The 23,795-nt window shown below is 55.4% G+C and overlaps 1 protein-coding gene across 1 annotated transcript; it reads left to right on the top strand.

Moving 5' to 3' along the window:
• Positions 1-4,024: 4,024 nt before the first annotated feature.
• Positions 4,025-21,852, top strand: BPIFB3 (BPI fold containing family B member 3). The gene is made up of 16 exons (XM_059707505.1): positions 4,025-4,037; positions 4,507-4,632; positions 5,322-5,478; positions 7,637-7,741; positions 8,198-8,338; positions 9,739-9,802; positions 11,882-11,942; positions 12,674-12,765; positions 12,876-13,055; positions 14,167-14,220; positions 16,501-16,671; positions 17,799-17,866; positions 19,336-19,378; positions 20,104-20,167; positions 20,701-20,777; positions 21,614-21,852. Exons 1-16 carry the CDS (start codon positions 4,025-4,027, stop codon positions 21,641-21,643), a joined length of 1,446 nt encoding a protein of 481 aa, XP_059563488.1. The 3' UTR covers positions 21,644-21,852.
• The last annotated feature ends 1,943 nt before the right edge of the window (positions 21,853-23,795 follow it).

Raw genomic sequence — 23,795 nt, forward strand, 5'->3', positions numbered from 1 at the left:
TAGAAGCTAATGCCCAGGGTGTTTCTCCTCATCGAGTCCCTTTCCTGCTCTAGTCCCTTCCGTGGCTGCCCAGCACCCTCACTAGGGTTCTGGAAAGGCCTCCATCAGATTGCTCTAGCGCAGCGGTTCTCAGCCTTCTGGCCCTTTACATATAGTTCCTCACGTTGTGACCCAACCATAAAATTATTTTCGTTGCTACTTCATAACTGTAATGTTGCTACTGTTATGAATCGTCATGTAAATATCTGATATGCAGGATGGTCTTAGGCGACCCCTGTGAAAGGGTCGTTCGACCGCCAAAGGGGTCGCGACCCACAGGTTGAGAACCGCTGCTAGCGGTTTGTTAAACATGGCAGTTCCTAGGCCCTCTATCCTTGGCCTGTTGAGCTAGGGTTGCACAGACGTGTATTTTATGAATTCCTTCGCATGGCCAGGCCCCATCCCTGACTCGCCTTAGGTGCCCGAGGAGACTTGCCTGGGGAACGGGAAAGAATTGGGGAAGACAAGCGGACCAGAAACTAGGTAGCATCTCCCGCCCTTTCAAGAGGCTCGGCTGATGGGTGTTAAGCCAGTGCCTGGCTGGCCTCCTGTGTGACCTCGGAGCAGTGGCTGCCCCTTGCAGAGTTCTGGTTCCTGAGTGTAAGATGGGGAGATATGACATTGCTGACTCCACAGGTGATTGTGGTGACTAGACGCATTCACAGGCATCAGTGTCTTGTAGACAGTAAGTGCTCAATAACTGCTGGGTGCTAACTTTCCCTCCTCCTCCCGCAAACCAATGCCTTAAAAATACCCAGCGCTGGCGAGGATGTGGGGCAGTGGAGACTTTCCAGGGGCTTGCGGAGCCCTGGCAGTGCCTGGGGAGGCGGAACCTGAGCGCGCACCACGACGACCCAGCAGCCCCGCTCCTGGCTCAGCACCCGGAGAAATGAATAAAAATATATGTCCACAGAAAGACGTGACAATATTCATCACAGCCAACAACGGGCAGCCCAGGCGCCTCTGGACAGGAGCACGGATAGCACGCTGGTGGGCTCACGTAGTGCAGTGGCATATACAGCACAGGAGAATGAGTCATTATCCCACACACGCGAATGAATTTCATGGACGGTGAGTGTGAGGGAGGCACACACAGGAGGGCACGTAGGTGCCACTCCATTCTGTGACCCTCAGGAGCGTCCTGGGCTCGCCCACTGTGTGAGCGGTCGGGGCAATGGCGACCCTTGGTGGACAGGGACTTGGAGGGACACCAGGCGGCTTCTGGAGGGCTCGGGCTGTGAAAATTCGTCCCGCTGTACACTTGTGATCAGGGCCCTTCTCTGTATGTGCTTTATGTTTTAATTAAAATTTATCTTAAAAAAATGTATGTGGGTTTAGTAACCTGACTCAGTCTCTAAAGTCATTGGGATGAGCACTGCATGGTTAGGGGTTCCGAGGTTCAGAGGTGGACCAGGCCGATGCCATGGCTCCTCCCCATCTCACCAGGACGGAGACAGACCCACAGACACCCAGAAACACGGTTACAGCCTGGCATGTCACAGGCTCTGGGAGAGAAAATCCCAGAGGGCTGTGGGATCACAGCCAGCGTGGGGATGAGGAGGGCTTCCTGGAGGAGGGGATACCCGAGCCAGTACCTGCAGAAGAATTGCCAATAACACCTGAAGTCTGTAAGTCTCAACAGTAACCTGCAGGGCCTGTCACTTCCTTGATTCCATGTCCCTCACTCCCCTCCACCACACAGGCCCCCCCACCCCAGGGTTCCTGGACACATGGCCTCCGAGCCTTGGTATTGCTGTCCGGCTTTCCCCCAGCAGCCGCCTGGCCCATTCCCTCTCCTCCTGCTCCAATCTGAGGCCTCCCCTGACCACTTCGTGAGAACTGCACCCTCCCTACTTCTGTCACCAGCCTCTGATGCACGGGATCATGTGCTTATCTTCCCCTCCAGAGCTGTGTTGTCCAATGCCATGGTCAGTGCCCATATGAGGCAACTGAGCACTTGAAATGTGGCAAGTCCACATTTGCTGCCCTGTCAGTGATTTCACAGACTTAGCATGAGGGAGAAAAAAAAGTAGACTATTACATTAGTAGTTCTATATTGATTAAATGTTAAATAATATTTTAGGTTAAATAAGCTACATTATTAAAATTAATTTACTTGGTGGGTTTTTTTTTACCTTTTAAAAAAGGCGGCTACTAGAAAAAAATTCTTTTTAATATATTTTTATTGATTTCAGAGAAGAAGGGAGAGGGAGATAGAAACATCAATGATGGGAGAGAATCATTGATTGGCTGCCTCCTGCACGCCTCCTACTGGGGATCGAGCCCGCAGGCCGGGCATGTGCCCTTGACTGGAATTGAACCCAGGACCCCTCAGTCCTTAGGCCGATGCTCTATCCACTGAGCCAAACCGGCTAGGGCATAGAACAATTTTTAATTGTGTTGTATTGTTACTGGTCATCTCCTCCAGTGCAGGGATGTGTCCCTTTTGTTTACAGTGGTATCCCTGGCACCTAGCAAACAGTAGGAGCTCTATAAATGCTTGCTGCAGAATGCATGAATTTCTCTCCACCATCATCTGCACCAGCCTCAGGAAGGGAACAGAGCAGCCTTCTCTGGAGCTTGGGGGACACCCGGCCTTGGGGATGATAGGGGAAGGGGGCTGGTGTTCCTCCCCCTAGTTGGCCCAGAGTTCCTCTCTCCAGGCCCCAGGGCCATCTCTAGGCCAGGCCTGGGGTAGGGGCAGCAAACGGTCAGGAAACCCAGCAGCCTTCAGCTCTTTCCTTCCCTCCCTGGCCTTAGCTGGGGTAGGTGGGGAGGCAGGGTAGACTGTGTGCCACAGGGTGGCCCTTGGGACCCTGAGGGGAGACCCTATAGTGGGCTGAATGTTCACCCCCCAGCTCTTGGGGGAGGATGGTGCCTCTGCAGCCCCAGGGCACCAACCCCAGCTCCCCAGCTCCCCTTTCTCACTCCTCCAGAAGGAAGGCTTAGCCGGGCCGCAGGGAAAACCACAATTTGCTTCTGACATGACACATTGACGGGTTCCTGGCGGCTGTGCCCCCTTTGTGTCTCCAGAGCCCTTGTGGGCATATAAGGGCCTCCCCCAGGCCTGAGAGGGTAGAGGAGCCGACAGGAGGCTGGGGACCCCACCCACCCCTCGTGGAGCTGCAGGAGCGGGTAAGGCAGCCTGTGGCAGCCCTGTCCTTGTGCAGCTCCCCAACCATTGACCCTCTGACCAGCCTGGTGTCCCAGCTGAATAGCAGGCACAGAGAGAATTCACCATAGGAGGGCCCTGGGGTACCTGGAGGTAAAGCTCATTTTACTGAGGGAATACTGGGGCCTAGCAAGGGGCAAAGGCTGGGACGGGAGGGCTGAAGGGCGCCCATTTTTCTCTGAGCCAACTGGCTTCCCAAGGTGGGAATCTTCCCTCTGTGAGCTTACAGAACGCCACGATGGGACTAGTCCTGGGGAAGCAGGCAGACACTGCCGAGACGCCTGCTGGCGCTGATGTGTCCCTATGAACCTCTGTGCAAATGGCGCCAGGGCAAACTCTGGGCAAGTGAGGTGGGGCTGGATTTCATCCCTCTCGCCCCTCAACAGGCACCTTCTCCAGCACACAACCATGCCTGGAGGCCCGGACACATCCCTGCCCTCTGGGAACTTACAAGGCAAACAAGGGCACAAACACCAAGCTTAGCTACAAATTGTGATAAGCGCCTAAAAACAAACATTCTGGGCGAGGCTCAGTGACAGAAGGGCCTCTTCAGACAAGGTTAAGGAGGAAGGGCTTTCCAAGGAGGTGACATGCATTCGGAACCTGAAGGGTGAGGAGTCAGCCATGCACAGAACCAGAGGAAGAGCCTTCCTCCGAGAGGGAACAGCCTGTGCAAAGGCCCCGGGGTGCGAAGGAGCTTGTCATGTTGAAGACCAAGGAGGTCAAAGAGGCAGGCAGGGACCTGGTGGGTACTGGTAAGGAGCCTGTGTTCTATCGCAAGAGCAGCAGGGAGTGGGGTTTAGGGAGGGCGACATGGGGACGGAAGGTAGGTGACTGAGGGGGCAGGTATGGAACTCCATAAAGAGAAACGCTCCTCTAGGAAACTAGAAAGCTAGCCAGGCTCTCATTTCCCATCCCATTTCTTCCTTTGACATCATTCAGGATGGAGGCAGGAGAGGAGAGAAAGGAGACATTTTAAGTCACATAGAGTTGGACTCAGATTCTGGCCCTGTCACTCATTAGCTCTGTGACCTCAGTTTTTCCATCTCTGAAATGAGATCCTGTGAGGCAGAGGCCTGGAAAGTGCCCTGAGGACTGTAGCGTGCACTGAGGCTGTACGGTGGGTGCACATGTTAGCGCGGTTTGGTTTGGATGGAGAGGGCTTTTCTGGGAGTGAAGCTGGCCTTGAACTGTGCCCCGCCAGCGGAAGGGCACCAGGTTGGTGGTGGGGCACAGGGAGGGGAAAGGCTTGGGCATGAGGAGGGCCTCAGAGTTCCTGCTTCTGCCCCTGCCAGGCGTGCTGCCGACAACGTTGGGCATGTGGTCCCTGCTTCTGCTCTGGGGTCTGGCGACTCCATGCCAGGGGCTGCTTGAGACGGTGGGCACACTCGCTCGGATTGACAAGGATGAACTTGGCAAAGGTGAGCCCGCAACGGACTGTTGTGAGGGGCCCAGCGGCAGTGCAAATGACCCCATCCCTGTGCTTGGAGCGTCTGCTTTCAGGAACAGAGGGAACAGGTTGCAGTTCTCAACTGCTGAGGGAATCCAGGGACCTAAAGGTTTGCTCGCAGACTGAGTGGTTAGCTCACTTTCTTCTGAGAGGGGGCCTGGCTGATCTGGGCCGAGGCCCTGTGGGGCTGCATCAGCCTCAGGGACGCGGACGAGTGGGGTTAAGGCGGTCAAGGGGAGGGTGCTGGCCGTCCCACGTTGCTGGGGCGTGGATGCATTTTGTGTTCCCACTGCCCAGGGTGACAGTCTCATGGGCAGTAGAGCAGTCCTGAATAGAAAATACTTCAGGGAGGGCCCCCCACCTGCCCCAACCTCCACAAGGTGGCCCCTCTGTCCTCCCTGCTCACAGCCTGCACACAGTCAGGCTAGGGGTGCGCAGGAGGAGCAGAGGTTGCCTTCTCCATCTTGATCAAGCCCTGGTGGCTGTGTGCTCCCTTCTTTGCTCTGTCCTCCTACCAGGTGGCCCAGGGTCAGGAGCCCTAGTCATATTATTGGCACCAAATCTGATTTGCTGTGTGACTTTGGGCAAGTTTCTGCCCCTCTCTGGGCCCTGGTTTCCCCATTTGTAAAAGGAACCTATCTCTCCCCACCCTCTCTGCAGCCATCCAGAACTCGCTGGTCGGGGGTCCCATCCTGCAGAATGTGCTGGGGTCGGTCACATCGGTGAACCAGGGCCTCCTGGGCTCCGGAGGGCTGCTTGGAGGAGGCGGCCTGCTGGGCTACGGAGGGGTGTTTGGTGTTGTGGAGGAGCTGTCCGGGTGAGTCACTGCAGCATGGCTTCCTGACGGCCCACCTACTGTGTGCCCTCCAGTGAGGCTGGTCTTTTCTTTCCTTCAGGGAATAGAGGAGAGATTGTGTTTCTTTAATTTATTGGCAGGTAGTGGGGGCGATACGGGGAGCCCTGAGTAGAGAGTCCCAGGACCCGAGTAGGAAAATAACGAGTCTACGGCACGTCAGGCAAGACAGGAAGGGCAGCAAGCCCCTGCGGTTGAGTGTTCCAGCTCTGGGGTCGAATCCAGTTACTCACTGTGTGACCTGGGCCAGTTGCTCAGTCCTCTGGGCTAGTCCAGGCCCCTGCATGGCTCCCTCTCTCCTCTTCTTCAGGCGTCTGCTCTGAACAGCCCGGCCCTGCCTAGCCCTTCATTGTCCCCTTCTTTCCTTCAAGTTCTCGGGGGGACCTATCGCTCCCTTGCACCCCATATATTTCACTGGTTTTTCCCGTCTCCCCTTCCGGATTTATACCCCAGGAAAAGCGGGACTTTTGCCTGACTTGTTTATTGCTATGCCCTCAGTATCAGAAATAGTGCTTCACACACAATTAATGCTAAAAATACTTTTGAATGAATGAAATCACATAATAACTAATATTTATAACTTAAGACCACCTAGCCAGGGTTTTCTGGTGCCTGGCACCGTGCTAATTACTGTAAATGAATTATCCCACGGAATCCAGAGGTAGGACTGTTATCAATCATATTTAACAGGTAAGGAGATTGAGGCCCTGGGCAGTGAAAGGACCTGTTCAAGCTCACCCAGCTGGGGAGTGTGGCAGTGGCGGGGGGGGGGGGGGGGGGGGCGGGGGCAGGGCTGGGTGTTTAATCACAGCCCACACTGCCTGCCCAAAGCAGGGGGGACCAGCCCAGGGCTGGTAGTGAATCACAGGAAGGCCAAAGGACAGGCCCCAGACTGAAGGCGGAAGGCCAGGAGCCAGGTATGGGGAAGAGTCACTGTGCAGGAGGAAACGGGTCGCTGAGGGAAGAAGAGGGAATGGATGTGCACCTCCCCAAACAGCAAATGTCTAGAAAGGGAGCTGGTGAGGGCTGACATGGATGTTGCTTGAGGACTACTGTGTGTCACTGTGGTCGGTATTGTCAATATCCCCATTTTACAGATGGGGAAACTGAGGCACACAGCAACAATGCGATTTGCCCAAGGTCACACAGTCAGGAGTAGAGCTAGGACTTGAACTGCTGTCTTTTATTGGCTGCACTAGACCAGCTTTGCATGGGGTCATTGCCAGGAAAGTGAATTAATGTGTGTCAAGGAGCTGAATAGAGGTTTCCATACACTAAATGCTCAATAAATATTAACTATTATTATTATTAATAGATCTAGTTCCCTCCCCCCAGTGTAGAATCCCCCTTGGGTGTGAACCTGAGGCTTCAAACATGAACCAGACATTGCCCTTGTCTCAGAGTCCCCAGTAGGAGGCAGAGCCCAACAATGATGATCTTGTAAGCTCAGGGCAGTGATGGAGGCAGCCCAGGAAGCACGTGGAAACTGGTGCAGAGGAGGGCGTTTGCCTGAGTCAGAGATGCAGGGAGGGGGGCTTCCTGGAGGAGGGGATGCCCAGCTGAAATCGGCAGAGTCGAGAGGTCAGCTAAGCGAAGGTGGAGGTGGAATGGAAGGAGAGTCAAGAGAAGAGTCAGAGAGAAGGAACAATCTGGGCAAAGGCCGAGAGGACAGAGAACAATGAACTGTGGGAGTTGTGTTTGGGAACCCACTTGGGTTGCATGCCTGTGATCCAGGGGTATGGGAGTGGAGGGACAATGATCCAGGCCAGAGACTGAGCCAGGACTGAGGCCATGGGAAGGGTGAAGAGAACACTTTAATTCACGGAGCCTCCAATGATGATGATGATACTACATTTATTGGGCATATGCTGTACCAGCCGTGGCACCTACATTATCTCATTGTCTTTGCGACATTCCTATGAGATGGGTACCAGTCCTATTGTCCCACGCTATAGATGATGAAGAAACTGAAGCCCAGATGACTGGGCCCACATTTGAATTTATGGCTTAGGAGTGGGGTGGGAGACACACGCAAGAGGGCCTGCAGGCCCCTCCTGGTCTGGGATGCCCCAGGCACTGAGAGGCTGGCACGGGGGGGCCCTCCCCCCGACTTCCATCCCAGGCTGAAGGTCGAGGAGCTCACACTGCCACAGGTGTCGCTGAAGCTGCTGCCGGGGTTTGGGGTGCAGCTGAGCCTGCACACCAAGGTGGGCCTGGAAGGCTCCGGGTGAGTGTGCCCCTGGGAACCTCTACCCTATCGCTCCCCACCCCATGCCACTGCCCACTGGGGATCCCTCTCCTACTGCCCCCCGCACCCACTCCAGTGCTCCCATATTTTTCCCACTCTAGCTCCTCTCCAAGAGACTCCTACACTACTGTTCCCTTCTTGGATCCCACCCATTACCCCTCCCCATGGACCTCCACCCCACTGACCCCCAGCGGCTGCCACTCATGCTCCTTGGAGACCCTACCCCATCGTTCGGAGCTCACTGAAGAGATGGGGGATGTGCAAGATGGGGGACCTACAGGAAGGCGGGGGTGAGAGGAGGACGTGGGGACCAGATCACTTGCAAGGCCACCCACTTCGCTCATCAGGGTCCAAGCCGGGGTGGGCGTGGTTAAGGAGGGCCCTGGTGGGTGGGGGCCTAGAGGCCTAGCCACACCCCAGCATCCCGTCTCGCAGGACCCTGGGGGGTCTCCTGCAGCTGGCCGCCGAGGTGAACGTGTCGTCGCGTGTGGCCGTGGGCATGAGCTCGCGGGGCAAGCCCATCCTCATCCTCAAGCGCTGCAGCACGCTCCTGGGCCACATCACCCTGCTCTCAGGGTGAGTCCGCAGGCTGAGCCATGCGCACTGGCATCTCTGGATCTCTCCGGAGCCTGAGCTCACCCAGCCGCCAGCCTTCCTGCCCCCACCCTTCCCCCCCACCATATCCCTCCGCGGACAGGGACCCCGGCTCAGCCCACAGCTTGAACCACCCACCCGTGGGTGTCCCCCTTCTCTGGCCCTGAGATCCTGCTGTCCCCTCTCCCACATGGAGCAGGGCCTTCTGCGGTCCCCTCCATCCGATCTGCCAGCGTCTCAGTGCCTGCTGTCCTCGCCCCAGAGGTCCAGCTCTATCCCTGACCTGCTGTGTGACCCTCAGGGCAACCCCCTCCCCAGCCTGGGCCTCAGTGTCCCCATCTGTATAACGAGGACCTGTGTTTGATGACCTGGAAGGCTCTGGCACTTCACATTTGTCTCTTCCCACAGCCGTTGAGGCGCAGTGGCCCTCCTGACACTGGGTTGAATAATCACTCCCGGGAGACAGCTGAGGCCCAGAGAGGGCAAGGGGCGTGCCCAAGGTCACACACCAGATTGAGGCAGGGATGGAGGTGGGCTGGTCTCTGGAATTAGGTCCCAGGCTTTCCCAGGGCTCTGCACCCACCCTCACGGGCACCTGCCCCCTCCCCGGCCTCACGCTTCGTGTCTCCCCATTAGTGTCTACATGCCAGGCCTAATTGCACACCCTACCCCATCTTTGTTGGGTGGCCCTGAGCAGCGATGGGTAATCAGACAGCTCTGTCTTAGCTCCCAGGAGTCGGGTGGGCCAGGGTTGCTCCTGTCTCCAGAAGGGCCCTAATAAGGGGATTCCAGAGAGGGTCTTTGGGGCCCTAAAATCCCATTGGCTTCCGGCTGCTCCAGTGGGCTATGGGGGCCTTGGAGGGAATGGAGCCCAAGGTGTCCTGCGGTTGTGGTTCTGTGGTTGTCACCCCTCCCTCTGTGCCCCTATAATCTTTAAACAGACCTTCTCATCCACAGACCACCCTCTCCTTCCTTCCTTCCTTCCTTCCTTCCTTCCTTCCTTCCTTCCTTCCTTCCTTCCTTCCTTCCTCAAACACTCATTCATTTAACAAATATTTATTGAATCCGCACTCGAAGCCGGGTGCTGCTGTAGGTTCAAATGTCACCTTATGTACAAATGCTGGAGGAGACAAAAGGAACCGATGTTTATTGAGCAGACTGTGTACCTGATGCGTAGACACTCATATTTAACCTTGGCAGCAACAGCTCTGCGAGGCGGGCACTGTGCAAACGGGGAAACGGAAATCCTCCCCTGGGCCTCATGGTGAGGCAGAGCCAAGATCTAAACCCCGTCTCCAAAGTCCCAGCCAGCGCCCTGCCCGTGGCCCAGGTTGGCACTGTCCCGTGTGCTGGCCACACGCTCAGGCTTCTCGCTCTCCCAGGCTGCTGCCCACACCGCTCCTGGGGCTCGCGGAACAGACACTCTTCAAGGTGCTGCCGGGACTGGTGAGTGTGGGGGCCGCGGGCCAGGCGTGCCCCTGTGCCCGGCGGGGCCCCTCCTCCCCTGGCTTTGCGTAAATCTGGGCGCCAGGCAGGATTAGGCTGTTCTTCCCTTCCACGCCCACCAGGTAATCCATCCTGCCCGCCCACACCAGCTCAAGTGCCGCCTGTGAGTCTCTGTGTGTATGGGGGGTGAGGGGGGCGGGGGAGGAACTGGCACAATTCATCCCCAGACCTCTGAATCCTAAATTTATAGCTTCAGATGACCTGACTCTCCTGCTCCCAAATTTATGTCCCTTTCTTTCTTTCTTTTTTTTTTTTTTAAAAAATATTTTATTGATTTTTTTACAGAGAGGAAGGGAGAGGGATAGAGAGTTGGAAACATCGATCAGCTGCCTCCTGCACACCTCCCACTGGGGATGTGCCCACATGTACATGACCTTGACCGGAATCAAACCTGGGACCTTTCAGTCCGCAGGCCGATGCTCTATCCACTGAGCCAAACCGTTCAGGGCCTCATGTCCCTTTCTTATTCCCTGCTCTGTCTTTGCCACCTGTATTATTATTGCCTTTAAACTTTGCTTTAAACTCGCTTTGAATTAAACTTGGGTCACTCAGTGATTTTTCAACTGAGCCCCTGTGCTTGGCATATATGTTCAGAAAATTACAGACATGTATATCAGTACTTCATAAGAGAAACACATTATAGCTATACTGCTCCCGGATGCTTGCCCATGGCCGGCCCCAGCCATCCTGGCTTCTGGGCACACGAGCCACACTTGGGAAAAGGTGGTCTGGCCGAAGGCCCATTTCATTGAGGCCACAGCAGGCAGGGCTGCTGGGCTCACACAGCCAGCACGGGGCAGTCCGGCCCCCTGAACCCCAGCCCTGGCAGCACCTCTCTTGTGAGTCCTTGTGAAGGGCACCTGTGGAGGGAGCCAGGGATGGGCCCTGAGGTTGAAGGAGCCAATCGGAAAGTAGCTCAGGGGGAGAAGGGAAGCTCCCAGCAGCAAGGACTCCAACCAGGCCCATCTCCGGTGGCTTTCAACAAGGGGGGCTGCACTTAAACCGTGACCCCTCACTAGGGTCTCTGGGACACTGGCTGCAACACAGGATATGTGTGACTCAGAGAGGCTTTAAAAACAAGAGCTAATTGCTGGCATTTAGAGATTGGAGATTTCTCCTAACGATCCGATTTCTGGCATCTCTTGTGCAATCAGCCACCCTGGCCGCATGGTACCTCCTTCCTGCAGGTCGCACGGCTGGCGCCACGGGGCGGCTCCCCCACCCATCATAGCCCCTTGGATGTCCTCGCAGTTCTGTGACATGCCTGACCCCAGGGGCCCTGGAGGTTGAGGTCCCAGGGTTTAAATGAAGAGGCAGCCCTCCTGTCCCCGTGAGAACAGCTGTGACCTTGGGCAGGCTGCCATTCTTCTCCGGCCACAGATGTGGAATGAAGGGGCTGGGCTGGGTCGCCCGAGGTTCCTGCTCAGGTGGACTCGGATTCTGTGATGCGCAGACTTGGAATTCTGCAAGCTGAACCACCTGCTCCCTGTTCGCACAACACAGGGGTTTTCAGAAACACGCCGGCACCATCCATCCCCAGACCTCTGAGTCCTAACTTTATGCAGTGAATGTGGTGTATGTAGAGCCTGGCCCGAGCCTGGCTCTCTGGATGGAGGGGGGTGGAATCTTCTTGGGGGTCCATGGGCTAGGTCTCCCCGGGTCCAGCAGGGACCTGAGACCTCAGAGGGAACAGCTGCCTTTGCCCCCTCAGGGCAGGGCCTGGTCCACACACCCTAACTGGCCTCTGAAGTATGTCTCCCCGTTCCCCCAGCATCCTTCGGGGTTTTCTGAGGCGCCCATGTAACTGGCCCTCCCCATCACCCACTCCGCCCTCCCAACACGTCAAGCTCCAGCCCCTCCCTGCCTCCGCGTGTCCCCCCACCCTTTACATTCTGCCTTGCCTTGGTCCCTGGGACAGCAGATGTTATGGCAAAACGTGCATAGAAAATGCAGCGGTCCCCTGTGCCAGGCCGGGCCCCACTCTTATTTCCCCGTAACACCCGTCTCCTCCGGTCACAGCTGTGCCCCGTGGTGGACAGTGTGCTGAGCGTGGTGAATGGGCTCCTCGAGGCTGTGCTGAGTAAGTTGGGGCCCAGCCCCCGCCTTGGCCCCTCCCACCCCCTCCCATTGCCCCAAAGGGTGGCGGCACCATGGCAAGAGGAAGGGACAGGGTTCTGGGACCTCCACTTCCTCCTCAGGCGGATGAGGCCGCCACTTTGAGGAGCCCTCATGGGGGTGTGGGCTGAGGCTGGTCCAGCAGGATGGGGGACTCGTAGCCCCCCAGCTCTTCCTCTGCTGGGGGCTTCAGGCACCTGTGGTGTCCAGCATGGCCAGAAACATGAGGCAGATGCTATTATTATCTGGACAGACAAGATGACAGGCCCAGGGAGCTCAAGTACGAAACCCAAGGCCCACAGCCGCAGCGGCCACCTGTCTCCGTGAGCCTATGGAGACATGGACCGATGCCTTTTGTGTGCACAGATGGGCTTTGACAAGTGTAAACAGGTGTGGCCAGGGTAAGGACAGGAAAGCTGGGGCAGATGTGTCTGTCCGTGGTGGCAGGGGAGAGAGGCAGGCCGCAGTGTGGCCAGTGGCACCAGCTCTGGGGAACGGGAGTCCTGGCGTGGTTTCTGTGGCCGTGGGCTGGTGACTTCTGCCCAAACCTGAGATTTTATCTGTATAATGAGGATGACGGCGGTGCCCAGGTGAACACTTAGTAGAGCGCTAGATGCTCAGTAAATGGAAGTAGGGCCTGTTATTTTGGGGGGCTTGGCTCATGGGGTCTTCCTCCCTCCTCCTCTCCCCACGCAGGCCTGGTGCCCTTGAGGCCTCTTGGGTCTGTGGAATTCACTCTGGCCACACTGCCTCTCATCTCTAACCAGTACATAGAGCTGGACATCAATGTGAGTCGGAAGGCCTTGCCCACTGCCGGGGGTGGGGGAGGAGATGCTGGGTCAAAGCCACGTGGGTGAGCAGCCCCGAGACCCTCCCATGCCGTCTCCTCCCCCTGCAGTCCGTTGTGAAGAGCGTAGCTGGTGACGTCATCGACTTCCCCAAGCCCCCCAAACCCATCAAGGTGCCTCCCAAGGAGGACCACACCTCCCAGGTGACCGTGCCTCTGTACCTCTTCAGCACCATATTTGGGCTCCTGCAGACCAACGGTGCCCTTGACATAGACATCACCCCTGAGCTGGTGAGTGTGGCACCCTCCCCTGCTGAGCCCTGGAAATGCCAATCACACAGTCACATCATCACTGATCAGCCTAAACAAGCCAGACACATTTATAACACGCACATGTCCATTCTTGTTGTGGCAAACATTGCTAATGGACAATGGCCCTCCGATTGGCTAAATCTCAATGGGACTTCTGAGTCTTTCCTTCCAGGGAGTTACTTTCAGTTATTCAGAACTGGCATGTGACATGTAGCCAGCTTTTCATCCTGGCATCAGAGGATCCCTTTCCGAGTCAAGAGCCCATTTCACACTGAAGTGTGACTGACGAACATTGCTAGTGCTTTCTCAAGAGCAGATTTGAGTCAAAGAGAGGAAAAGTAGGGTTAGACTACTCCAAGGTCACTCGGACACTTGTTTTGAAGCCTCTGAGACCTCTCTGCTTCCATCTGGCTCCTCACACCTCGCAGATGTCTGGAAGGCTCACCCCTCGAAGCCGCATCCAGAGGCATTTTCTCGGCCTTAGCCCTCTCCAGAGGCAGTGAGCTCTAAGCCACCTGTCCCCATGCCCTACCCTCCTCCTGCCTCCATCCGCAGCTCAGGCCCTAGGGAGCACTTCCTGCATGTAGGGTCCAGAGAGCACTGAACAGGCCCCTGAGCTCGGCGGCAGGCGTCTTCTTGCTGGAGGGAGATGGCAGTCCTAGCCAGGCAGACTCTGAGCGTGAAGAATCTGGGAGTCGCCAGAGCCCTGGGCCTGCAGATTGTGAGCTCTGGCAGAGGGGTTTGAAGGTTCTGGAATTGGCCTGCCCTGGTCAAATCCTGGTGCCACGGCTTACCAGCTTATGAGTCTAGAGAGGAGCTTCAAGTTCCCCACTCATAAAATGAGAGTAATCAGAGCGCCCACCTCTTTGAGCTGTTGTAAACGTGAAACGAGCAAAGACATGTGCTTGGCATGTAGTGAGCACTCAGTGATCATTGGCCACTGGAAGGAGCATGAGTGTTTGTAGAGATGTGTATGTGATTGGTGGGGTGGAGGTGGGGCAGAATGTGGACAAAACCGCCTTGTGTGTGCTGAGGGATCCCTGTCCTGTGTCTGCGTTCACCATGTCCTCTCATTTGGTCTTGGGCCCAGGTTCCCAGCAATGTCCCAATGACAACCACAGACCTGACAGCTTTGGTTCCCGAGGTGAGTGACCCTTCTGATGACCTTGATCACTTCCCTGGTGAGCCTGAACGGACTCTAGAATCTTTCTTTTTTTATTTTTATTTTTATTTATTTTTATTTATTGCTTAAAGTATTACAAAGGGTATTACATATGTGTCCATTTTATCCCCCCGCCCTAGACAGTCCCCTAGCCTCCTCTATCCCCCAGTGTCTTATGTCCACTGGTTATGCTTATATGCATGCATACAAGTCCTTTAGTTGATCTCTTACCCCCCTACCTCCTGCTCCCCAACCCTCCCCGGCCTTCCCGCTGCAGTTTGACAATCTGTTTGAGGCAGCTCTGCCTCTGTATCTATTATTGTTCAAAAGTTTATAATGGTCTCTATTATCCATGAATGAGTGAGATCATGTGGTATTTTTCCTTCATTAGAATCTTTCTTAACACATTTCTCCAGAGAGCTGTCATTGAATGTTGAATCTAAATTCACACTAAAGTGTGAATGGCTAACATTGTAGCCTTTCTTGATAGCAGAGTGGAAAGGACCAGGTTTTAATTGCCCCAGAAGTCAAGTAGGCATTTGCCCTATGGCTGTTCCTTTTCTATCAAGGAGAAGACAGAAGATTCTTTTCAGGCAACTGAGTCCCCTCCCTCCTGCTACCTTTATTCATTCATCTTGGTCTGGTCTCCTCTGTCCCCCTAGAGAAGATTCAGGGCACTGGCCTTGTGTGTGTGTGTGGGGGGGGGGGGGGGGCGGGGCAGGGAGAAGAGAAAGGAGAAGATTCAGGGAGGACATAAGTACAAGACTGCAGGGCCTGGCCTCAGCTTTCCTGTTCATCCAGCTGGGGCTGGACCAGATACTTTCCAGCTGTGAGAATCTGAATTCATCCTGAAGTTGAAATACTACTACAAGGTCCTTACATGGTAGCAGATTCTGACAGAGGCTGGGAAGATTTCTACAAGACCTGGGTTTCTGCCAGGGGGGATGGAGAGGGAAGCTGAGTTTGGGGACACAGAAAAACTCTGTGAATCCTTGAAGTGGGTGGTTCAAATCAGCCTTAGTGGGCAAGGTTAGAGGCCTTAGCTAAAGGGCCTCGGAGTCCCAGGCAAGGGATGAGATTGGGGCTAGACATTCAGAAGCACTTCCTGAGGGCAGGAGTCATGAATGGTGGAGAGGGACTTGGGGGAGGTGCAGGTGGCAGGAGCAGGGACCCATGGATGCAGCAAGCTGGGCCGTGTCGCTCCGGCCCGGGGAACCTGGAGCCTTTGTTCTCCAGTTGCCAGCCTTGCCGTGTCAGAACCCAGCGCCCTCGCTCCAAGTCTGGGTCCGTGGCTTTAGAGTATGAGGGCACATGAGGGTGGAATCGGTAGTTCCCTGTCTGTCCAATCCTGAACTCTGGGAGTTGGGTTTGAGGAATTGGTCCCCAGAGTCTGGCATTCAAGCGACTCCAAGCTTCCGTGACTCCAGTTTACAGCGCTTCTGTAATTCCATGATGTCGTGATGGTGAGACTCAGGATTTCCTGATTGTGTGATTCGGTCAGTCAGTCAACCAACGTTCACTGAGCACCTACTTCGTACCAGGCCTTGTGCCAGGTGCTGGGAATCCAGAGGTGGCAAAGGTGAAAAGTAGACAAAAGTCCCTGTGCTCCAGGAGCTGCCATTCTGATGGGGCTGACAGACCTTGGACAAATGAATGGAGAGAATGGAATGGTCCAAGCAGATGAGGAGCAAGGGATGGTGCTCCTGAACAGGGTGCTCTGCAAGCCTCCCTGAGGGGGTGCCGTTGGAGCATGAGGCTGAAGGAGGTGAGGGTGGGGACCGTGCAGGTATCTGGGGAAGACATTTCCAGGCAGGAGAACAGCAAGTGCATAGGCCCTGAGGTGGGTGCGTGCCTGTCAGGTGAGAGGAACAGCTAAGTAGCTGGTGAGTCTGGAGATGAGAGAATGAGGGGACCGGTGGTGGGGGTGAGATGGAGAGGAGGGCATGAGGGGACCGGTGGTGGGGGTGAGATGGATGGAGGGCAGAGGAGGGATCATGCAGGGCCGGTGGGCCTTAGGGGGATTTTGAGTCTGAGTGAGACAAGAGTCTGATTCCCTTGTTCCATGGGTTGATGGTGTCTCTCCACCTGACTGTCATTCTCAGGGGGACTGAGACCACAGTTCAGTCCGTAGCCTCAGCACCCAGCATGGTGCCTGGTGTGTGGTAGGTGCTCAGTGGGTGCTTGTTGACTGTTGAGTCACTGGCTGACTCTATCAGTGGGGCATCGAAGCTGGCTCAGGCCCTGCTCCCTGCCTCTCTCCAGGTCCTGGGGAAGGTGCCCCCGGGCCAGCAGCTCCTGCTCAGGCTGCAGGTGAAGGAAGCTCCCGCGGTCACACTCCAGAAAAAGAAGGCCACAGTCTCCATCGCAGCTAACATCCACGTGCTGCCCCACCGCCCTGCAGGGACGCCGGCAGCCCTCTTGGAGCTGAATGGGGTGAGTGGCTAAGGGATGGGAGCCCGGTGCTGGGATCTGAGCGGGCTGACCCTTTCCAGGCCCCTGGGGGGTTGCCTTCCCCCGATTTCAGGGTGGCACAGCCCAGGAAGCCCCTCTCCTTTATTGTCACCATCTGAGCTAAGACCCAAGTGCCCACTTAGACTCCCTCATCGCACATCTGACCGGGCCAAGGCCTGTCCAGTCTGCTCCCTCGGAATTTCAGGAATGATTCCCCATATCCCCATCCTCTCTGTGCTCAGGTATCTCTTGGGTGACTCTCTGACTTCTTCCTGGCCCCCCTACCTCCAGTCTGCTCCTCTCCACCCCAGCTCTACTAGTTTTCCCACACACATCTGGGCAGAGGCAGGTCCCTCCCCTGCTCACTCTCTGCCCTGGCTGCCCATGGCCTAGCACCATTCCATACCCCCTGCCTCATCCTCTGCCTTTTACTCAGGGCTGCCAGTCCCACCTCCCTGCCTTTGTGTGTGCAGGCACCACCACCTGCAGTACCGTCTCTCTCCTTCTCTTGGCTAATGCCTCATCTTCCAACATTCAGCTCCGGTGTCACCTCATTGGACACCCCCCTTTGCCCCCCTGCAGGCAGGGCTGAGGGTCTCCCCAAGCTTCTGCAAGCCCAAAGCTTCCCCTTGTACAAACGGATCACCGTCAGTTATTGGTTTTTAATCCTTACCTGCGGGGGGGGGGGGGGTGGAGAGAGAGAGAGACATTAATGTGAGAGAGAAACATCTTGCCTACTGTATATGCCCCAACTGGGGACCAAACCCACAATCTAGGTATGTGCCCTGACTGGGAATTGAACCCACCACCTTTTGGTGTATGGGGTGATGCTCCAACCACCTGAGCCACCCGGCCAGGATGCCTCTTCAGTGTTTTTTTGTTTGTTTGTTTGTTTGTTTTTTGCCCCTTCAGTTTTAAAACTCTAGTTCTCGAACACCAGAACCTTCAAGTTACCTCCTCATAGCCCAGCATGGATCCTAACACACAGTAGGGCCTCAGAAAGGGTTAGTGAAAGGAACGGTGGAGATTCACCTGTTGGCTAAGGTAGACCTGTCCTCAAGTTCCTTCTGTCTAATTCAGAGTAACCTCTGCCTGCTTTCCCCCTGCAGGTTATGATTTTAAATGCCCAGCTGGCTCCCTCGGCTACCAAGCTGCACCTCTCCCTGTCCCTGGAACGGTAACATGGGATCCTGGGCCTTGTCTTTAGGACCAAGAATTAGGGACCTACAGGAACCGCCTTCCATTTATCAGGCACCAGATAAGTTGCAGATTTACCAGCATCTTGGTTGCCTCCAGCATCTGCTGGGGCAGGGATGGTGTTAGCCCATTTTACAGATGGCACCGGGGGCTCAGAGCAGCAGGGTCCAGAGCAGGCTTCTTCCACAGCCCCGCCCAGAACCTGGCCCTGGAGATACACCTACTGCCAGGATATGGAGTCCAAACTCCTGAGTTATCAGCCCCAGAGTCTGGCCAAAGAGATAACTGTGCTGGAATATTATAAAACGCTTCGTTATTCAGGTGGACTCGTTATTTCTCTAATCTCTCCACCCCTGTGGGAACTAGGCCTCATGGTGATGGTGATGATGGCAATCCTTCCTCATGGGAATGGCCCTTTACCATTTGCAAAGCCCAGGCTGGCACAGTGGGCTGTCCCTGGAAGCAGGTCTGCAATCAGGGCCTCCATTCTCCAGGCTCAGTGCTCTCACTGTGGCCTGTGGCCGGGTGCCTCTCTGTCCCTTCCCTGGATTTGGGGCGTTCCCAGGGTCTCTGAGATCTGCCCATTCTGGCCCATAGGCACCCAGTGCTTACTTGGCCCCATTTGAGTGTCCCTTGCAGGCCCCTGAGGCTGCATACAGATGCCCCTGAGGCTGCATACAGATGCCCCTGAGGCTGCATACAGATGCCCCTGAGGCTGCATACAGATGCCCCTGAGGCTGCATACAGATGCCCCTGAGGCTGCATACAGATGCTCCTGAGGCTGCATACAGATGCCCCTGAGGCTGCATACAGATGCTCCTGAGGCTGCATACAGATGCCCCTGAGGCTGCATACAGATGCCCCTGAGGCTGCATACAGATGCCCCTGAGGCTGCATACAGATGCCCCTTGCAAGGCTTCACTGCTGCCCCATTTCTAACCTCGCCTGCTGCCTGAGTTCGTCTGCCCTTCCTGGTGGCAGATCACGTCTCAGCCCTTCAGGAGATAGAGCTCTGTGGCCAGGCTCTGGCTGTGGACCTGCGTTTGGCCAGCTGCGATCCACTGGTGGCTTGCGGCCTTTAGTGTGCCTGCTGGATACAAGCACCCTATGTCCAGTGCTCAGTCTATGGAGAGCCACTCTTTAGAGAGGTCCACCCAGTCGCCCAGAGTCAAACAGCTGGGAGTCAGACGGAGGCTCCAAGACCACGGAGTCGGAGGTGGTGGTCATGATATCTCAGAAGGAGGTTAGATCCCTTCAGGTCCATTTTACAGGTGGGAAAACTGAGTCTCTGAGTTAAGGCTGGATAGAGACAGAGTTGGGCCTTAACCCTGTTTTCTGATGCTGGAGAGCTAGGGGTGGGGCAGGCTGTGGGGTGGGGTGGGGCAGAGCACTGTCAGCAGGTGTTGGGGTGGAGGCTGGGACCCCCAACATCTCTCTTCTCTCCAACAGGCTCAGTGTCAAGCTGGCCTCTTCCTTTGTCCACCCCTTTGATGTAAGTTCCTGGGAGGGTGAGCAGCTTGGGAGTGGTAAGCGTCTTCTAGTGGGGCTGGACAGGAGGTGGGATGAGTCATGGGCCAGGTGACTGATCTGGCCTCAGTCTGAGCTCTGGAACAAACATCAGGGTGTGTGTGTGTGTGTGTGTGATCACCTGAGGACAGTGAATCTGAATCTCATGACCTATCAATGTCTTGGAACCTTACAAAGTCATACATTTCCAGAATCCCACAAAGGTTCAAAATTCTGGAACTTCACACAAGTAATAAGGTTCCTGAACTCAGAAAGTTCTAATATTACAGAGCCCTTAGTTTTCTGCTTCTCACAGAGTTCTGTGGTTCTGGAATCTCATGATCGTCTAGGTTCTAGAACATTCTAAGGGTTCCTAAGTTGGTAGGAACCTAAGATCAGACCACACAGAGTCTACTGGAGCTGGGTACCTTCTCCTCTTTCTTTCTCAGGCACAGGCCCCCCTCCAGGCTCCACAGAGCCCTCCTCCAGGCAGGCAGCTCTTCGAAGCTCATGGGGCCTAGGTGAAGCCGTCCTAACTCAGTCCCCTGTGGGTCACTGGTAGACATTCTACCCCACGGGCCTGTGCCCACTAGGAGCTGTGTCCCCAGTCATGGGGGAGGCTGGGGCAGCTGGGCCTTGGACTTCCCTCCCTGGAAGGAGTGCGCTGCTCCCTGTAAAGCCACCTCCTGCCCTCCCTATGCTCTGTTGCAGGTGGCCCATTTAGAAGAGTGGCTCAGTGATGTGGTCCGGGTGGCATATGTGCCGAAGCTCAACGGTATGGGCGGCCTTCGCTGTCGATTTGGACACGTGGGGTGTCTGAACTTGGGACCGCCAAATCTATTGCCTCTTTCCTTGTTCTGAGAGACACGGAGGTTGGAGAGGGGTTGATGCCCATTTCTAAGATGCAGAAATTGAGGCACCAGTATTTCCATTTACACAACACTGACCAGCATCTACATCCTACCAGACTCTGGGCCCCAAGAGCTATCTGACCTGGGTCCTCTCCTCAAGCTCACAATCCAGAGGGAAGTGCTCATATAAGCAGGTGCTTAGAATATATGGCCCCGAATGTGCAAGGGGCTGACAGACCCTCAAGGAGGCTCTGCTGAGGGGCCACTGATGATAGTACAGCAAAGGGGCATTTTCATTTGGGTTTAGTAGGACAAGTAGGAGTCTGCCAATAAGAAAAACGGAGTCCCCAGGCAGAGAAATGGCTGGCTTAAGGGAAGTGGTGGGATAAGGTCAGCAGGTCCTGCCCTGCCCCCCTCCCCTCACATAGCTTTGCTTTCAACCCTTTCCTCTTCACAGTGGACCTGGATGTTGGTATCCCCCTGCCCAAGGTTCTCAATGTCGATTTTGGCCACGCGGTCCTGGAGGTCATCGAGGTGAGTGTCCCGTGCAGGTGTGGTCTAGCTGGGCCTTATGCGTGTTTGTGCAGAGCCTTGCTTGGAACTCATTAGGGGGTGCTCTGCTCATCACCTGGTCTGCCCAGGCACCGTTTTCCCGATTGCTCAGGGAATTACAAACGACTGAGCTTGGGAATGGCAAACAGATGACACAAGTGCTGCCGCTCCTTCCTTCCTAGCCCATGGCAGGCATTGCCGGTCAATCACAGAGTTCTTTCCTGGTCAGTTAGACCCATGTGTGGCCTCTAGGGTGGGATCTCAGATTCACTCACAGGATGGCAGTTCCCTTGGTCCAGGGTGGCAGACACATGTGCCGTCCCTCCTTGTCCTGTGCCTGTGGCAGATGTGGCTAATAAATCATGACACTTTTCTTGTTGACTATAGACATAGCCTCACAACCCTTTTTCAACCCAGCACAACTTTGGGTTTTGGAACAGTTCTGGGAGGTAGACGGAGCAGAGAGTTTTGGACCCATTTCTCAGATGAGAACCAAGGCTGAGGGAGGTCAAATTTCTGGTCCAAGTTCAACACAGTAAGTTAATGGATAAATGGCACTTGAACTTGGGTCTTTTTTAAGTCATAAGGTCAGTAAGTCAGTGACCTCTCTCAAGCTGGATGTCATTTACTAATCATTCATTTATTTGTTCATTCATTCACTTAATGAGTGCCTGCTGTGTGCCAGGTACAGTGCTAACCTCAGGCCATGGGTGGGCACAGACATGGATGCAGAGACCGGGGTGGAGGTGGGAGGGCAGGGCAGGTGTGTTGGGCACAGGGACTCAGAGAGCCTAACCAAGAACCGTTGCTCCTTGCAGAACGCTGTTGTGCTGACGGTGGCATCCTGAGCTGAGAGATGGCCACTACCCTTCCCTGTTGACTGCCAAAGTCCTGCCGACCTGCATACTCTGCCTCAGTTTCCCTCCCAGTCTCTAGCCTGTGTCAGTGACTGTATAGATGTCCCTTATCCGCCCAGGCCCACCCAGGCGCTCTGGCCCTGCAGCTGTGCCCCGGCCTGGGTGGGGACTGCAGGGCTAGCCACAGGATTCTGCTTCAGAGAGAGCTCTGGGACCACCGTGGCCAGTCCCTGGCTTTCAATAAACTGTCTGTTTCAGCATCTCCTGGCTAGTCTGTTCCCAGGCCCACAAAGGCCACCTTGGCCTCTGCCTCTGGTGCCTTCCTGCACTCCAGGCAGGGATTCCTGGGAGATGAGGGGACTTGGCGCCTAGTCATTGTAGCTTTGTGTCTCAAGCTTACCTGGTTGGCCTGTGTCTTGTACACCTCCCTCCGCCTCTGCCCTGAGCTCCCTGTGTCCCCCTCCTTACTCCCTTCCCCCTCCTCACTCCATTTTTCTAAATACCTCTTCCTTCATTCTGTCTCTCAGTCTGTCTGAGTCTCTGTCTGTCTCTGTCTCTCTGACTTTGGGACATACTCAGTAGTACATCTGAGCTGAATTTTGAAAGATGAATAGGAGTTTTCCAGGGAGAAAAGGAACCAGCATTCCAGGAAGCAAGGAGGCCTGGTCCTGGAGGATCCCTACGAGCTGCACTTTAGCCGTGGACACCCCCTCAGAGCACAGTTATGCCCAAAGCTCGTGGCGCGGACGGGGAAACAGGTGCCAGGCAGGGGCCTGGCCGGTCCAGTGCCACATGGTGGCAGAGTTGGGATGGGGAACCTGCCTCCTGGTTCTGGGCTCTTCCCCGCTTCCAGGATGGACGTCCTCGTTTCTGGGAAATGGCCTCAAGATGGCACTTATAAGAGGTGCCAACAAAGTTTTTGGAACTGGCTGAGGATTTGGGGGGACACAGAGTTGGAGCCCATCTTGAGGTTTGCCCCTAGTAATGACCTGCGACCATCCTTCCATCCACCCATCCATCCTCCCATCTATTCATTCATCCTCCCTCCCTCCCTTCCTCTCATCCTCCCATCCACCCACCCTGCAAATACTGGCACCTTCTACTGCCAGGCCAGGCACTAAGTGACATGTTAGGCTTTATCTCTGACTCCTTTCTCACGTCCATCGTCTCCTGACTGCATCCAGGGCAGAGCTGAGGTTGAATGAGCGGCCTGAGGTAGCTGTCTGTGTTCAGATCCCATCCCAGCACTGGCAGTGTGGCCTCGGGCGAGTCATGGAATCTCCCTGACTCTCCTCGTCAGTGACTTGGGGGTGAGAATAATAAGGTTTGAGGGTTAACCAGCACTCAGGATGGTGACTGGCCCTAAAGAAGCTCTCGGTGCCTATTAGCTCGTGTTACTGCTGCATTAGTCCACGATCTTCATCTGTTTCCTCCTCTCCACCCACACCCCAGCACACAGCCCGTCATCCTTGATCTCATCAGACCATGTCTCACTGCTGACAACCCTTCGATGGTGCACACTCACTCCCAGAAGGAAATCATCCCAACTCCCAGGTTGGCACTCAAGGCTGCTGTGACCTGGCCTCAGCCAATCCCCCCTGGAGCGCGGAGAGAGAGCAGAGTTGTCTCTGAGCCTCAGGCTCCTCATCTGTAAAATGGGAATGCTATAGGACTCACTCATAGGTCGTTTGAGGATTAAACGAGACAATCAAAGTGCTAAGAAGAGTGCCTGGCACGTGGTGAATGTGCATGATGGGTAGTCAGGCCTTTGAACAGCCCTTCCCGCTTCCTGGGCCCAGTGTGCCTGGCAAACTCCTATCATCCCTCAATGCACGGGCACACGCAGCTGCCAGCCTCGCCGTGCCCCAGGCAGGGCCCGTTATTGTATTTGCCACACGGGATTGTCACTGCCCCGGTCCCATTTTCCCACCTGACCAAGACCTCCTCAAGGTCAGGGATGGTGTCTGCCTCATCCTGGTGAGTCTTGTGGCTGCTCAGAGTGGCGATGAGAGCAGCTAACCTCCTCTGAGAGCTTATTGTATCCTGGACACTGTGTTAGATGCTGAGCAGCCCCTTTGGACAGCTCCTAAGTGGAAGGGCCAGGATTCGAACCAGATCCTTCTGACCCTAATTCCAAAGCCTG

This window comes from Myotis daubentonii, chromosome 8, assembly GCF_963259705.1.
Source record: "Myotis daubentonii chromosome 8, mMyoDau2.1, whole genome shotgun sequence".
NCBI classification, from domain to species: Eukaryota; Metazoa; Chordata; class Mammalia; order Chiroptera; family Vespertilionidae; genus Myotis; species Myotis daubentonii.

Coding starts and splice junctions, on each gene's coding strand:
- BPIFB3 (XM_059707505.1), top strand. Junction 5,479..7,636: donor GTTGTGGAGGAGCTGTCCGG/GTGAGTCACTGC, acceptor CTTCCATCCCAG/GCTGAAGGTCGAGGAGCTCA. Junction 9,803..11,881: donor TCAAGGTGCTGCCGGGACTG/GTGAGTGTGGGG, acceptor CTCCGGTCACAG/CTGTGCCCCGTGGTGGACAG.